Source organism: Protopterus annectens, chromosome 13.part0, assembly GCF_019279795.1.
Source record: "Protopterus annectens isolate FY-2018-M chromosome 13.part0, PAN1.0, whole genome shotgun sequence".
Classification (NCBI taxonomy): domain Eukaryota; kingdom Metazoa; phylum Chordata; order Ceratodontiformes; family Protopteridae; genus Protopterus; species Protopterus annectens.
The window spans coordinates 528,438,941-528,455,641 of NC_056747.1; the positions used below are offsets into that span (position 1 = coordinate 528,438,941).

The following is a 16,701-nucleotide window of genomic DNA, read 5'->3' on the forward strand; positions in this document are numbered from 1 at the left end:
ACTAAGAGGAAAAAAATGGCTGCATGCCTTGGGAGACTCAGCCCTTCTTGAGAGGTTTCATATTTTTGTGAAGAAGTACTGAGTTTTTGCTGTGTCAGCCAAAGGACCATGTTTCTGGCAGATGCTGCTGCACCGTATTTATTGTACTGAAACATCAACAGCCAATTTTCTGGCTCATCAGGTTAGCCTTTTCAAGTCCTTTTTTAAGACTACTCATCACCCTCTGTTGCTGCAGGTAGTGCTGTCATCAAAGAAGAGTTTCAGCCTCAACCTTTCCCTTCAGATATGTTTCACCTGAAGCACTGGAGCAAGGGTGAAACGTCTTAAATACTCCATTAGAGGAGGCAGCAACCTTGTTTATTCTAAGCCTCATTATATGTTTTAATTAAGAGCAGAACTTTCAGATGGTCATTTTGTTGCATATGTATGTATATGTGTATGAGTGCTTATTTCTGAAGGATTGTTTGTTTTTCCTGTTAATGTGCTTCATTTTATTTACTTTTAGGAACTATACTAGGGAAAATATGGAAAACACAACTGAAAAACTGTAAGTATCATTAGTTCTCCATTGTTTCATAGCAGAAGAGCTGTGTCATCAATTTTCCTTTGGTTAAATATCTAAATTTTTCTTTCTCTTAATTTCATTTACTTTTAGGGACCTTACCATGGAAAATATGGAAAACACAATTGAAAAACTGTAAGTTATCATTAGTTTTCCATTGTTTTACAACAAAAAAGCTTTGTCATCAATTTTCCTTTGGTTTAAATATTGCAGTTTTTCTTTCTCTTAATTTCTTTGTTTATTAAGTTTGTTTGCTGCTTTAAACAAAGCATAGAAGTTTTAGTTAACTTTTAATTTGAGATATTTTGCAAAATGCAGTTTTGTAATACTTATCAGGTACTGCCTCCTTCCCCTAAAATGAACTACCAAAACTTTTTTCTCATACTGTATTTTTAAATGTCTGTTTTTAGACAACGGGAAAGAAATTGTTACTCTTTTTGCTCCCTTTTTAGGAACAAGTGGGTATTAAAGCACCTAGCATCATTGAGTTATTAACTCCTAATACTGAATTGAGACACATTAATAAAACTGAAGAAAAGCAAAAAAGCTGGACTGTATGCTAAAACCACACAGTTTATTCACAAAACACAATCCAGTAAAGAGCTTTTCGTTTAGCCCAGTGGCTAAACTTCATCAGACAAATTGCTATACACCATTCCTTTCTTAAATAGAGTGTACATTACATTTTAACCAGTTTATTCAATTTATAAATAATCACTAGTTTGTAGTGAATATTCTCGCCTTAAGTTAAAATCATTATTATGTTATTTAAATAATTTATTTAAATGATTTTTAACAACTGCGAACGAAAAGCGCTTTACTGGATTGTGTTTTGGGAATAAACTGTGTGGTTTTAGCATATAGTCCAGCTTTTTTGTTTTTCTTCAGTGTTATTAACTCCTAATGAATGACTTCTGTTACATCAAAAATGCACGCACTATATATTTGTGCGTGTGTGTGTGTGTGTGTGCTCACCATTTTTTTGCTTTGTCTATTAATTTCCATTATTTCATTTATTTTAGACTGTCCTACTGCGAAAAGCTCATGAAAGAAACAAAAGAAACGTAAGTATCATAATTTCTCCTTTTTCAAGTCCCTTGTTCATGAAAGTTTGCCTGCTGTTTTCTATTTGAATGGTTTATGTTGGGAAAACAATATCATTTTCAGTTAATCTGTTTTGGCATGTCATTACAAAATGCATTATTATAATTGAAGTCATTTACACTGAGAGCAAGTCTTTTGGAATTTGGTCCAGTCACTGTATTCTAGTCATCCCTTGAACATTTGTGCTGCAAACCTGCAAGTGAACAACTAGTCTGACTTCTTGAATGCAGTTCTTAGTATAAAAGAGATAAATATTGTCATGGAACATTGGGGCTCACAAATACATCCAAGACGGGTAAATATACAGTTGTGCCCTAAAACTGCTTTCATAAGTGATTACTTTCCATAACGAAAATTGTTTGCCCTAATCTTACAAATCCAAAATTGTGAAAACATTATTTCCTTATTATCTATCAGGAAAATATAAACCAGCATTTGACAGAAGCACCATAAGTAGGAATGAATTTGATACAAAATATTCCAAGCTTATAACCTTTTCAGCAGCATAGACACAGAAAATGTTTATGCAAATGTACATTACTATACATATACATATATATATATATATATATATATATATATATATATATATATATATATATATACACACATGGGTCTACTTCATATGATTGAAAGTTCATTTGATAGAAACTCATTTGACTAAGACCATAACACCGAAATTTCAAAACACTGAAAACCCATTTGACTGAAAACTCCTAACACCTAAACATGACATTTCAAGGATTATGCCCTTTTCCCCACTGTAGTGCAATACTGGAGTTAGAATATATAGTTAGTGGGGTGTGGGGGTCAGAGCCCCCCACATACTTCAGACATTTTAAACCATACACAAGGATACTTATAACTGCAATGAATAACTCTTTGCAAAAAACAATATTTACCTAAACTATGCCCCCACACCCCCAACTATATATTCTAACTCCATGATCACACTACAGTGGGGAAAAGGGCATATATCTTTCACTGTAATGTTTAGGTGTTATGAGTTTTCAGTCAAAAAGGTTTTTCAGTGTTTTGAAATTTCGGTGTTATGGTCTCAGTCAAATGAGTTTCTATCAAATGAACTTTCGATCACATGAAGTAGACCCATGTATATATATATATATATATATATATATATATATATATATATATATATATATATATATATATATAAATATATATATATATATATATATATATATATATAAAGAGAGAGAGAGAGAGAGACCTCAAAACCAATTTCCAGCACTCGCATACCTTCTTCCATGTCTCAAAATAGAAATCCAAAAAAAAGGGACCCAAAACAAACACTAGAATCAGTGTTATAGTTTAATCCAAGTGCAAATACACAGAGCAACCATTCAGGTAATCCTCACAGTGGCCATACTGCTAACAAACACAGACTGGTGACCAGTTTTGCCCCCTGGCATCATCAGTGTGAATACACAAGAACAGATCACTGCATATTTATATAGAGATGTGCTACTCAAAATTAGATAAAGGAACCAAGCACACAAATAAATAAACTGCAGTAACATGCAAAAATTTATTCAAAACACATATATACATGCATATGATTATATATATACATATATACATATATATATATATATATATATATATATATATATATAATTATATAGAAAAATATACATATATTTTATATATATATATATCAAGCATAAAGAAAATATACACATACAAACATATATATATATATATATATATATATATATATATATATATATATATATACACACACACACACACATACATATATATTGTTCCAAAAGACACTAAGGGTATAACAGAAAAAATTGTTATTATCATCTACATTTATGTGCATTAATAGCAATAAACATAGATAGACAAATTATTATGGTCAAAGACAAAGAAACCCCAGTATCCAAACTCACCAAAAAACTAGATAATATCAAAAAACAAGTTTTAAAGAAACAATCATCCCCAAACCCAAAACAAACCTACCAATGGTCATTATGACCTGGTTTGTATAATGCACCTAGTTTAATCATCCACATCCATTCTTTTCTGTCTAGCAATTCATGTTTACTTATAGGTTCATAGGTTGGTACTTGGCTATCTGCCCGAAAGGCATTTATAAGCCTAGCCAGAATGTGTTGGCTTTCTCCACCCCCTTAGATTAGTTCCCTGTGCCAATGTCCAGCAGAGCCACTTTCTGTTTCCCATCCACTCGTCAAGGTTTCTTTTGAAGAATGTTAGTGAGGAGCTCTGCCTAATGTAGATTGGGATCTTGTTCCAAAGCATGGGAAGTCTCTGGGACAGGAATCTATCCCTTCAGCACGTCCTATTTATTGCTGTGGTGAGGTTTAGATCCCTAGAGCGTGTGGCTTGAGGGAATAAGGTTTTCTTTAGGTGGAGCATGTCCATCAATTCTGGGTTGGACATGACCTTGTATGTCAGGCAGAGATCACGTTTGAGTAGGCGGTATGCAACCGAGTACAACTGGAGTTTCTTCAGTCGAGCTGCATAGGGCATCTGTTTGAGGCCAGTGATCCTCTTAGTGAGGTACGTATGTGGTCTTTCCAGCTGTTGCAGGTGTATTGTAAGGTACATCCCAAATGGGGCGTTGTACTCTATGATGGGTCTGATGAGTGATGAGTAGAGGGGCACAATTACCTCTTTTGATCTGGATGCGAACCCTTTTGTGATTAGGTGGGCCATGTAGAAGGATTTTCTAACCACTTTGGCAATGTGAGATTACTATCTACTTGGGTCCCCAGATCCCTTATTACGTCTTCTGTATTTAGAGGACTACCACCTATGTGGTAGTTTGTGGGTACTTTGTTTTTTCCAAAGAGGATGACTATGCAATTTTTGGCATTTAGCTTGAGGCCATAATTTTGACACCAGGTATCCATCTCAGTGAGACCCTTTTGGAGGATGTCTGTGTCAGCCGGAGAGTCAATTATAGCCCCTAGTTTGCAGTCGTCTGCGAACTTGATCAGCCATAGTCCTCCTGTGCTTGCCTGTACCTCTGAGACGTATATGCCGAACAGAAGAGGTCCTAGGACTGAGCCCTGGGGAACGCCACTTGTAACCAGTTTAGAGTCGGACCTAGCTCCTGCAACTCTCACCATGTGGGTTCTGTCTATGAGCCAGTTGGCAACCCATCTTGTGATGTAGGGGTTTATGTTCAGGCTGGTGAGCTTGTCTATAATACCAGAATGGGGAATGGTGCCAAAGGCCTTAGCGAGGTCTAGGTAGGCTGTGTGTACCACCTTTCCCTCATCTATAGCCTTGGTAACTGTCTCAAAGAAGTCCACCAGGTTTAGGAGGCATGATCTGCCCTTAACGAAGCCAAACTGGGTAGGGTCCAGTGTTTGGAGGTTCCTAATATCTCTGTTAATGAGTTCTATGATGATGCACTCCATAGCCTTGCAGACCAAGCTAGTCAGGATTATAGGGCGATAGTTCCCAGGGTCTGTTGTGGCTCCACCTTTGTGGAGTGGAATAACCGTTGCTGTGCACCACTCTATGGGTATGAAGCCTGTGGAGAGGCTGAGTTTGAACAGTGTGTTTAGGTGAGGGGTTAGTTCATCTTTGAGCTCGTGTAGGACGCAGCCTGGGACACCATCCAGTCCCACTGATGCTGTGTTTTTGGCTTTAGAGAGGGCTGTTTTAACCTGAGTGTCTGTGATTTCAGGGAGTCTACATTCTTCTGGTATGGTTATAGTCCCTTTTGGGGGTGAGGGGGGGTGATGTTTACGCTGAACCTGTATGCCAGGATGTTGGCAATATCGGTCAGTTCAGTGTATTTTGTGCCATTCTGCACTAACTCTGAGCAGATCTGAGCATTGCCATTTAGATTCTTGACATAGCTAAAGAATGCCTTGTGGTTATCTTTGGAGTCCTTGGCAATTTTTCTTTCAACGCTCGCCTTGGATGATTTTATGAGGGATCATAGTTTCTTGCTGATACTGATCAGGGATGTTTTCCCTTCTTGGGATTTTACTCTTTTCTGAACTAGTTTCCTCCTTCTATTGTATAGCTTGTTTATGGCAGGAGTCCACCAGACTGGTTTCCTTTTCTTGGAGGAGTAAGTCTTGTTTTTTTTGGGATGGCACAATCCATGCATTCTTGTAACTGCCCATAGAATGCATTAGTAAAGGATTTTACAGCCTGGACAGTGTTATCCTTCAGCATGGGAGCTTTGAAACTTTCCACCTCGGTCTTAAATAACGTGAAGTTTGCTTTTGAAAAGTTTTTCACAGTGGTTTTCTTGTCCTGGGGTGGGGGCGGAATATGGATATCCAAAGTGATTTGTTTATGGTCAGATCTAACCAGTGAGGGGTTAACCTCTGGTGTGGAACACTGGTCGCCCATGTTGGTAATGACCAGGTCCAATATGTTGTCACCTCTGGTGGGAGTGTTGACCAGTTGAACCAGGGCGTTTGAGTTTATAAATTCTAGGAAAAGTTGGGTAAGGGAGTTAGTACTTGAGTAGTTCTCCCAGTTAATGTTTGGGTAATTGAAATCACCCAATATTAGGGTGTTTGGTAGGACCTTTATGTTTCCCAGTGTTTCCAGAAACATGGAATGGGGGTCCTGGGACATGGTGGGTGATCTGTAGCAAGCTACAATTTAAATTGTAGTTTTGCCCATTGTTAGTTGCACGTGGATGATCTCTGAAGCATCGTGCTGTGCCACTAACCTGGAGGTGTGAGTATCATTGATTAATATGGATACACCCCCACCTTTTGTATTTTGGTTTGGGTTCTGTGGCCGAAATGACATACTACCCTTCACCATATCAATGCCCACAAAAAGGAATTCTGCTGTAGTATGTATTAAACTCTGCTTAAATAATGCACCCCTTTGACATTTGCAAATGATATCACTCAAGTGTAACGCAATTCTACTCTTCAAGCTTCTCGAAGTCTGTCCGACATAGACAGCACCACATTGGCACACTGTCATATAAACCACCCATCCAGTATGACAAGTTATCAAATGCTTAATATCAAAAGCCTTAGGCGTATTGTTAGATGTAAAGGATTTTGTCAGCGACATCACCCTACAATAGACACAATTATCACAGGGGTTACTACCCTTTGTTGAAGTCCTTGATTTATTATCATCCAACCAATCACCTATATTTCTACCTTGTCTATAACTGTAAGAACAATTGTTCTCTAAACATTGATCAAAAATAGATTGGCTTTCAATATATCCCAATGCTTGGAGATCACTTCCCTAATTTTAAATATATTAGTACCAGAATTCGTAACAAATCTGTTTTTTGGGTTAGCTTGTGACCTCACATTCATGTATTCTACATCTAGATTCCTATTTAACAGGAAATCATCCCTAATAAAATTGGATGCAATGGCTTTGTCTCTCCTAATATTTGTACTTGAATAACCTTGCCTAACAAATCTGTCCCCCATTTTATCCAATTCAGTTTTATAACACGTATTCTCACTACAAATGTGCCTAGGCCTCTGAAATTGAGCCTTCGGTATATTAACATGATGTGTCTAGGATGGCAACTGTTCGCCTCCAAAATGGCATTCTTAGTAAAAGGCTTTCTATAGAGGTATGTCTTCATGGTACCATCTGAGTTCTTAGTCACAGTAATGCCCAAGAAATCAATACTCTCAATCTCAATTCTATCAGTGAATTTTAGACCAAATTTATTTGAGTTCAAGTATTTCACAAACTTAAGCCAGTCTTGGATAGTTCAAGACCAGATACCCCAGCAGTCGTCCAGATAACGACGCCACATGGTATGCTCTTTCATGAAGGGATTAGAGTCACCATATATAAGGTGCCTCTCTATATACCCCATAAAGAGGTCTGCATATATAGCCGCAAAAGTAGTGCCCATCGCTGTTCCCATTATTTGCAAGTAGCACTCGCCACAAAAATAGAATACATTCTGCTCCAAAACCAGTTGCACTAAAGTTAATAGAAAATCAATCTGTCTAGGTTGATGTTTACCATATACTTCTAACCAATATTTCAAATCCTGAATACCCCCACTATGTGGAATATTCATGTACAATGATTGGATATCAAGGGTACAGAGATAAGATTCAGGATGTACTTGCAGGTCATTCATTAAGCACAAAAAATTATTAGAGTCTTTCAACCTAGCCTTAACCAGACTGAGTAATGGTTTTAATTCATATTCCAGATATGTCGACAAGGGTTCTGTTAAAGAACTTCTCCTCGAGACTATAGGTCTCCCTGGGGGTTCAGTATAGTTTTATGTATCTTGGGCAAAATATAAAACCGTTGAGGTTTAGGATTGTCCACAAGAAGCTGCCTATAAAGGGATTCTGATATATCCCCATTTAGCTTGGCATTCAAAAGAAATTCATTAATCTTTCATTTAAAATCCATCGTAGGATCAAGAGTCAGGTTATAATAAAACCTGCCATCCCTCAATTGACTTAAAGCTTCTCCCATATAGCCAGTTTGTGCCCATAATAGAGTAGCACCCCCCTTGTCAGACTTAACTATCACTAAATCTTTGTTATTCTTTAACTTTATCAATGCATTTCTCTCAAGTCTAGTTAGGTTGTCACCAAATTCCCTGAAAATAGAATTTTGATCAACATGTAGGTCATGTAAAACCAAATCTTTAAATAATTTCACTCGAGAGTGATATGGTGGGTGGAAGTCAGATTTCTTAAAAAGACAAACATCAGACGCAGCATCATTAGTATCATTACCATCAGCTTTAGTATTGAAAAAATATCTCAAATTCAAAGCTCTACAAAATGGTTTGACATCAATACACATATCAAACTCAGAAATGAAACATGATGGCACATAACTAAAGCCTTTATTTAACACACTCTTTTCTTGTGGAGTTAACTCATATCCATCTCTACATCACAGCTCTCTGCTATGTTTGCATTAATTTCCTGAATGTTTGCTCTGTGTTGCTCCCAGGTCTACCTTTGATGTTTACGTCCCCCTCTCCTAAAGAGCCTCCTCTTCCGCTGGATTTTTTGTGAACAGGTGATTCCAAATCTTCCAAACTCTGCTTCAGTATCAGTACTGGCTGGATTAGATGAAAAGTCCGATGTACTGGAATCAGTAAAGCCTTCAGCACCTCTTGAAGGCTTCAAGATCGATTTGTTCCTTTTCCATTTGAATTTAGATTGTTTTTTAGTAAAGTCCGAGAAACGCACAGATCTTTTGGTTGATTTCCAAGAAAAAACGACATTATTTGTCATAGCCCCCAAATCTCAGTTAAACTTCTTGAGTTTCTTGTTCCTGACCTCATCTTCAAACGCATTCGCTTCATTTAAATAAGCCTCATAAGTTTTCTGATAATCCGCCTCGTTTTCATATTGTTGCATATTTTCTAAACATTCATCAAGTTTCAGCCTGATATCAATTAGAGAATGTTCAAAGAACTCAACAAGTAACTCAATGAACATTTTTGAAGCTGTGCTTTGAATCAAACGCTATTTTGACATAAAGTCAGCATTTTCTTTGCCCACCCCAGGTTCCAGATAGACTCTTAAACCTTGTGGTGCCATCACCGCCTTAATATATGCCTTCAATAATTTAATATGCCATATGGTCGATTGAAATCTCTTGGTGACCAAAGTTAGTTCTTTAAACATCAGTTGCATATTTTTAACACGACTCACCTCCACAGGGATCTCCGTTCCTCTAGTAGCACTGCGGCCCTCAAAACAAGCCACATCATCTTTATCTGACAGCAAATTGCTGATAAAAGCATGCAGGTGGCCTCCCATAGCCGTGAATGTAAATGCTCAAACACAAACACAAAGTCCCAAGTTGAAATTAATCAAAAAGTCAAAAAAGCAGGCAGCACTCTAGATACTCAATATCCCCAAAACAATAGGTGCATGCCAGAATTGTCGCAGTGCTCGGAACACAACACCAAGACCCCAAAACCAACTTCCAGTACTCGCATACCTTCTTCCACGTCTCAAAATAGAAATCCAAACAAAGGGACCCAAAACAAACACTAGAATCAACGTTATAATTTAATCCAAGTGCAAATACTCAGAGCAACCATTCAGGTAATCCTCACAGTGGCCATACTGCTGACAAACACAGACCGGTGACCGGTTTTGCCCCCTGGTGTCATCAGTGTGAATACACAAGAACAGATCACTGCATATTTTTATAGAGATGTGCTACTCAAAATTATATAAAGGAACCAAGCACATAAATAAATAAACTGCACTAACATGCGAAAACTTATTCAACACACATATATGCATGCATATGATTATATATATATATATATATATATATATATGTATATATAAATATATATACATATACACACACACATATATATATATATATATATATATGGGTCTACCTGAGATATATATATATCATTTGATCGACTTTTATTTGGTCGACAATTCATTTGGTCGACAGACAAATTTGCCCCCCTCCCCAATGTTGTGCAACCCTGGAGTTGATATATATAGTTAGGGGGGGGCACAGCCCCCCACATTGGGGGGGTGGGGGTGAAGCCCCCCACATAAAACTGCTTGTCGACCAAATGAACTGTCAACCAAATGAAAGTCGATCATATGGCCTGTCGACTATGTGATAGGGATCTATATATATATATATATATATATATATATATATATATATATATATATATATGTGTGTGTGTGTGTGTATATTAGAACTTGACAATGACATGGCATTTAAATGCTAATTGTCACTTGCATTGATTCAACAAAATAAAACGTGGATGTGATCACCAGAAAAACAATACTTAGAAGTTACAAACAGGCACTTCAGTGGCCCCACATCATAAGCTCCATACCCTCAAAGAATTCAGATCACACAATTTTCCAACAAATACGATTTATTAACAAAAAAGTTAAGTGCTTTCATCTCTTGAACTTCATAGACACTTCATCAGAACTGAATGAAACATACAAACTCAACCTTATATAATCATAAAATTCACAAATTGATTTAAACTTAATTGGATAATTACATCCCATCAAATAAATTGAAATTGAATGTTAGTACACCCCCTACTTTTGAAAATACTATTGTGATTGGTAATAATGGCATATTAAATTCTTATCGTGATTTCAATATTTTCAACTATACATCTCTTTAAATAAATGAAACATTGTTCACTAAAGGTTTTAAATTGATACCTTCATTTAAGATCGGTTTGGTAGACACAATTACTGAATTAAAGTAATTTACCTGAAAGTTGAATTTTTGGTTCATGTTTTGGGAGCATGTAAATACGGGGAATTTAGCTACCAATAGAATATTAAAAAGAAAGAGTTGTTTCAATTCCCCCTTACATCCATTGATTCAGGCATTTGTAAATGTTTGTGCAACAGAATTGTACTCAATGTCTAACAAACACTTGAGTAGAATAAAAAGATGTACAATTTAACTAGAAGTGACCATAACCTAATGTAGGTATTAAGAGATGACAAAATAATTAGGATTATGAAGCCTGATAAGGGTGTGGAGGATTGTTATCTTTAACAGGTTAGATTATGTTAATTCCCTTACTAGTATTTTTTCAGATGAAGCCAAATACCAAATTTCCTCAGGAAATGAAGTATTTATTGCATATAAGAAGATACATTTATTAACTGAGGATGCAGTTTTACAAGGGGTCATCTCTGAGGAACGTTTTAACTTTTTAAAGGTTGACCATCCTTACATAACCATAGCATTTGGAATACCTAAAATACATAAAGAAATAGTATAACTACCATTCAGGATTATTATTTCTGCTAATGGTAGCCCCACACACCTTCTAGGTATTTTTATTGCTAGGCTTTTTAAAGGAGTGTTTAATTCAGTTCATTATTTTTTAAAAGATTCTTGGGACTTTTTAACTAAGATTAACCCATTGTGGTTTTCAAAGGACTGTTGTTTTTCCACAATAGACGCAATAGATTTGTGGTGCTGCGGTAGCATTGTCACCTCACAGTAAGACGCTGTCTGGTTCGACTCTCAGCTAGAGCATCTTCTGCGTGGAGACATGCGTGAATGGGCGTGCCTTCGTTGAAGGTTGTGCATTAGGGCTGGCAACTCGGCACGTAAAAATCAACTACCAATCATTAGCGGACCGGAGTTCCGCTGTGGCGACCCCTAACCGGGAAAAGCCGAAAGACACAACAACAACCTCTATCCTTCATGAAGAGGGTCTAGAACTACTTTATAAAGCAACAAGGCTTTAACAAACTTTAATGACACACTTACTAATTTTATAATGGTTGGCATGGAGTTTATCCTAAAGAATAATTTCTTTTTGTTTGAGGGAGAATACTATAAACAGTTGAAATGTGTGGCAATGGGAGCAAGCTATGCCCCTTTGTATGCTAACATGGTATTATATGCATGGGAAGAAAAGTTTTTCAAGTCCCGTTTTCCCTCAAAATGGTACATATATTTATGATTTTTGGATGACATTTTTATTCTTTGGAAGGAAACAGATGACCAATCAACACTGTTTGTGGAACATCTTAATAGTCTTTGTACATATTTTAAATTTACTTCAACAGTCTCTGAGAATTCTATAAACTATTTAAATGTTACACTTTCTAAAGATACATTACATGGGTTGTTTAGTTCCTATATATTGAGGAAACAAACATTTTCTAATAATTATCTTAATTATAAAAGCTGTCACCCCACATTTACAAAAAAAATATTTTTAAAGGTCACTTAGTAAGGGCAGCACAAATGTGCTCAGATATTACAAGTTTTACATTTGAAATTGATTTTATTATAATTATGTTCAAAAACAGAGGTTATCCCAATAATTTACATGCTCCCATCAAACTGGAAATTTTAGCAGGATGGGGAGTTAAATACAATCCCCTATTAGGTGAAGGCAACTTAGGAGATATTGCCACTAAGTGTAATGTTTTTTTCTAGCATAGTGATTGTATGATATTACCATATGGGGTAGGTGAAGTTGAGGTAAGAACCATTATTTCCAGAAACTGGGCAATATTTAAAGGTAACCCCGATATTTTGAACATCCTTGGGAATAACCCCAACTTTGTCTATAAGACAGGCAGAAATGTTAAGTCATTATTCGAACATTCTACGAATATTATACATCTACCTGCTAAGGGTACATCTAAGTGTGAAATGTGCAGACAATGCCCTTATATATTAGAGTCTAACAGCATTACTTTAAGGGAGAATGGATAGAGGGTTAATCTTGTGAAATGAAATTGCAGCACTAAAGGTTTAGTTTATATTGCAGTTTGACAGACTTGGTGTTTATTATATTGGGAAGACTGAGTGAAGACTGAAAGAAAATTAAAAACTAGAATATATGAACATCTTTATGCAATATCTAAAGGGAATGTCAACAGCTCATTGTATAAACACACATTACACTGCTATGATATTACAAGATTTACATTTGGTATTGTGGAACAGGATCCAATAAATCTTAAAGGAGGGCGGTGTGAGCTAAGTACTTTTCTGCTTTCAAGCTATTACGATGTTGACCCACAAAAATGCTGTTTTTCTAATCTCATCCATAGCAGTTAGACAAAATGCAGTCCTGATTAGTTCTGTGCTATACGCAATAAACTAGTAATTTACAAATATATCACTATATTGCAATATTAAAATCTTGTAGGTATCCACACCTTTAGACAAAGACATCCCATGCTAATGCATGAATCTAGCTCCAGAAGCACTGTATCTTTTCACTGCTGTGATCTTTGCGGTTTCAGGAGAGAGAACACTAATGTTATAAGGATGTAGGCTAAAGGGTGACCTTTCTTACAACTGAGATGAATGTGTAGGCATTGCATTCACACTCCAGAATGGTATCCTCTATAACTGCTCATGAGACAATACCAAATCTTTTGTAGAAGTTTGGCCAAGGGACTTGCTTTTATAAAATACACATCAAACTTCTTTTGTTCTGCCTTTTTCCAGTTTAAACAATCCCTTAATGAAACTGAATTTTAATTCTCAGTTTTTTATTATTTTTAAAATCAAGATTAGATTGTACTTGAATGACAACTAATCAAGGGCTTTGTAGAAAGATTGGCAGCTGCTGTACGACCCTCATTCTAGTGAACCTTGACAGTCACCATTCTGGTCACTTCTTCAGCTTTTACAAGTTCCTCCTTTGACTCCCCTTTAACACCCACCCTCAAATGCTGCAAGTAACCTTCTCAAGAAAGTAGTTTGAGCTTGTATTGTCTTCCTTCAGCTATATTTGAACTAAACACAGTGAAGAGTTTTTGATTGAGGGTAAAACCCCTTAAGTGCTCAGCTAGACACTTCAGCAGTCTTTTATATGCTACGTCTCATTACATTTTAATTAAGAAAGGAACTATCAGTCAGTCATATCAGTACATATTTGTACATGGTGTATAAGTGTGTGTGCTTGTGTATGTTCGGCATTGTTTTGTTTTATCATTTAATTTGCATTATTTTATTTATTTTTAGGAAAGCTGACAGGAAAAACTTTATGAAAGCAACACAAAAATTGTAAGTATCATCATTTCTCCCTTTTTAAGTCCCTTTTTCATTAAAGTTTTACTGCTTTCCATTTAAATGTTTTTTGTTGGGAAAAACAGTGCCGTTTCAGTTCATCTGTGATGGGATATCATTGCAAAATGCATTTTTGTAACTCAAGTCACTTGCAATGAGAGCAAGTCTTTTGGAATTTGGTCCATTCCCTGCATTCTAGTCATCTCTTGAACATTTGCGCTGCAAACCTGTAAGTGAACAACTAATCTGGCTTTTTGAATGCAGCTCTTAGTATAAAAACAATAAACAATATCATGGAACACTAGGACTCACAAATATATCCAAGACTGGTAAATATACAGTTGTGCCCTATAACTGCTTTTGTAAGTGGTTCCTTTCCAGAATTAAAATTGTTTACCCTAATCATACAAATCAGTTTAATAAAAAATCAAAAAAGCATGGAAACAGTATTTCCATATTATCTATTAGGAAAATATAAACCAGCATGTGAAAGAAGGATTTCTTTTCATAGAAATTATAGTAACACCATAAGTAGAAAGGCATTTAATACAGAATACTCTAAGCTTATGACCTTTTCAGTAGTGTGTATATATATATATATATATATATATATATATATATATATATGTATGTATTATAACTTGCCAGTGACATCATTTAAATGCTGATATTAATTGCCACTTGTTTTGATTCATCTTACTTTTCCTAGGTTCCATCTAGTTTTGCTGTTTATAGACATTTAAAAAGACAATATATCCATATAATAGATGATATTGAGCCAAAACAGACTTCTTTACTTTTTCCCAGAAATGGAAGTACTTTTCTACTTTCAAGGTATTATGATGTTGACTCACAAAAATGTTGTTTTTTATACTTTCTTCCTTATTAATCACACAAAATGCAGTACTGATTAGTTCTGTGCTGTAAGTGATAAACTAGTAGTTTATAAATATATCACTATATTGCAATATTCTTGTTTAAAGTAAAATTGTGTCCTTACATGTAGATGGTCTGGGTCTGCAGCACAATATATGCCCATTTTCTGTTGTGTCAGTATTCCCAAGGATCTGCAAGCAATGCTAGCCTGCCTTTTTAAATGACTGTTCATCCTCTTTTATAAATATGGCCAAAAACGCGCCACTAAGGCAAAGACATTCAGCCCAAGCCCTGCTATGACATTCAGAGGAATCATGTCTGTTGCTGATGCATCAGAGTTTTAATGCAATTCCACACTGCTTTAAACTTAAATGCATAAGAGTCTACATAAAAGGTTAATTATAGTACCATTTACACAACAAAGAAACTACACTGTTGACCCTCCTGTTACTTCATACAGTGGATTTAACTCCACGCAAAAAAAGGAAACCCCACAGAAAATGTGCTGTCATTTAAGTAGCTTGGTATAGTTTCATTGCACTGCTTAGTTTCTTTGCATATTCAGACACTCTTCAAATGAAAACATTATATACTAGGTGTTCTGACCATTAATAAATAGAGAAATACTGAGTGATTGACTTAGAAGCTGATCATAAAGTGGTAAAAAAGCAGCATTTATTTTCATACTATGCAAAGCTATCGTCCCTTCCAATTACTTAGCCAGATCCTGGGAATTGTGTGATACTACTATAAGTATTTTCTGGTACATGAGCTGCTTGGCTGTGCCAGACTCTTCATGCCCCTAACACATGCCATCGCACCACAAATGTCACCTAATCTATATCTGTTTCACTTATGCAGTTTCATTATTAGTCCCTTTTTTACCTTTCACTCTTTGCAGCTCAAAATCACTACCACCCATCTTGCTACAATTTCACCATTGTTGTCACCTAGCTATAACCAAATTCAGCTGTTTTCTAGCTACTATTTAATTGTGCTAACTCAGTGTAAGTATCATACTGTCACTTCCACCCTTCCCAATGCATCTTGTTCACCACTGTTGAACTCAAGTGTCCAGCTTACCTACACCATCTTACCACTGTCACATCACTATTTACCCCCCATCATTCATACTAAATGCCAGTAAAGGGCAAAGTCAACTTTCTTTAAAAAATCAAGTAAACATGCAAATGCATGTAATGAAACATTAGAACGAAAACAGTGAAATATTCAGTTACAAGAACATTAACATTATTAAACATTCAAAAGTTTTAGTGCTTCCAGTATTTTTATTCTAAATTTTCATCGTACTGTTTTCACAAAGTTGCATCGCAAATTAAATTGGCAGAGAATGTTCATCTTCCATCCAGAAAGTATATGATTGTAATGCCATCATATGGAACAAACTGCACAACTTTAAATTCATGAAGTGATGTAGCACCGAAGGCATGCTGAATATTTTGGAAAAAATATCAATACATGATCAAGTTATGACAAAGATTTCAAAGACTCAGTGAAATATACTAACCCAGTTAATTTAACCACAAGTTATGCAAGAATATGGTTAGTATAGTGAAATGGAAGGCTTGCACTGCAAATCAAGTTTATAACAGAAAATACAGTATAGAAAACGGGTTGACACCCTT

At 35.9% G+C, this 16,701-nt stretch overlaps 1 protein-coding gene across 1 annotated transcript in view; it reads left to right on the top strand.

Moving 5' to 3' along the window:
- The first annotated feature begins 524 nt into the window (after positions 1-524).
- LOC122787930 (serine/threonine-protein kinase N2-like) overlaps positions 525-16,701 on the top strand; it is a 122,978-nt gene continuing 106,801 nt past the window's right edge. The window contains exons 1-3 of the mRNA XM_044054856.1: positions 525-547; positions 656-697; positions 1,585-1,626. Of these exons, the coding sequence (XP_043910791.1) occupies positions 525-547; positions 656-697; positions 1,585-1,626 (107 nt within the window). The remainder of the gene's footprint in view (positions 548-655; positions 698-1,584; positions 1,627-16,701) is intronic.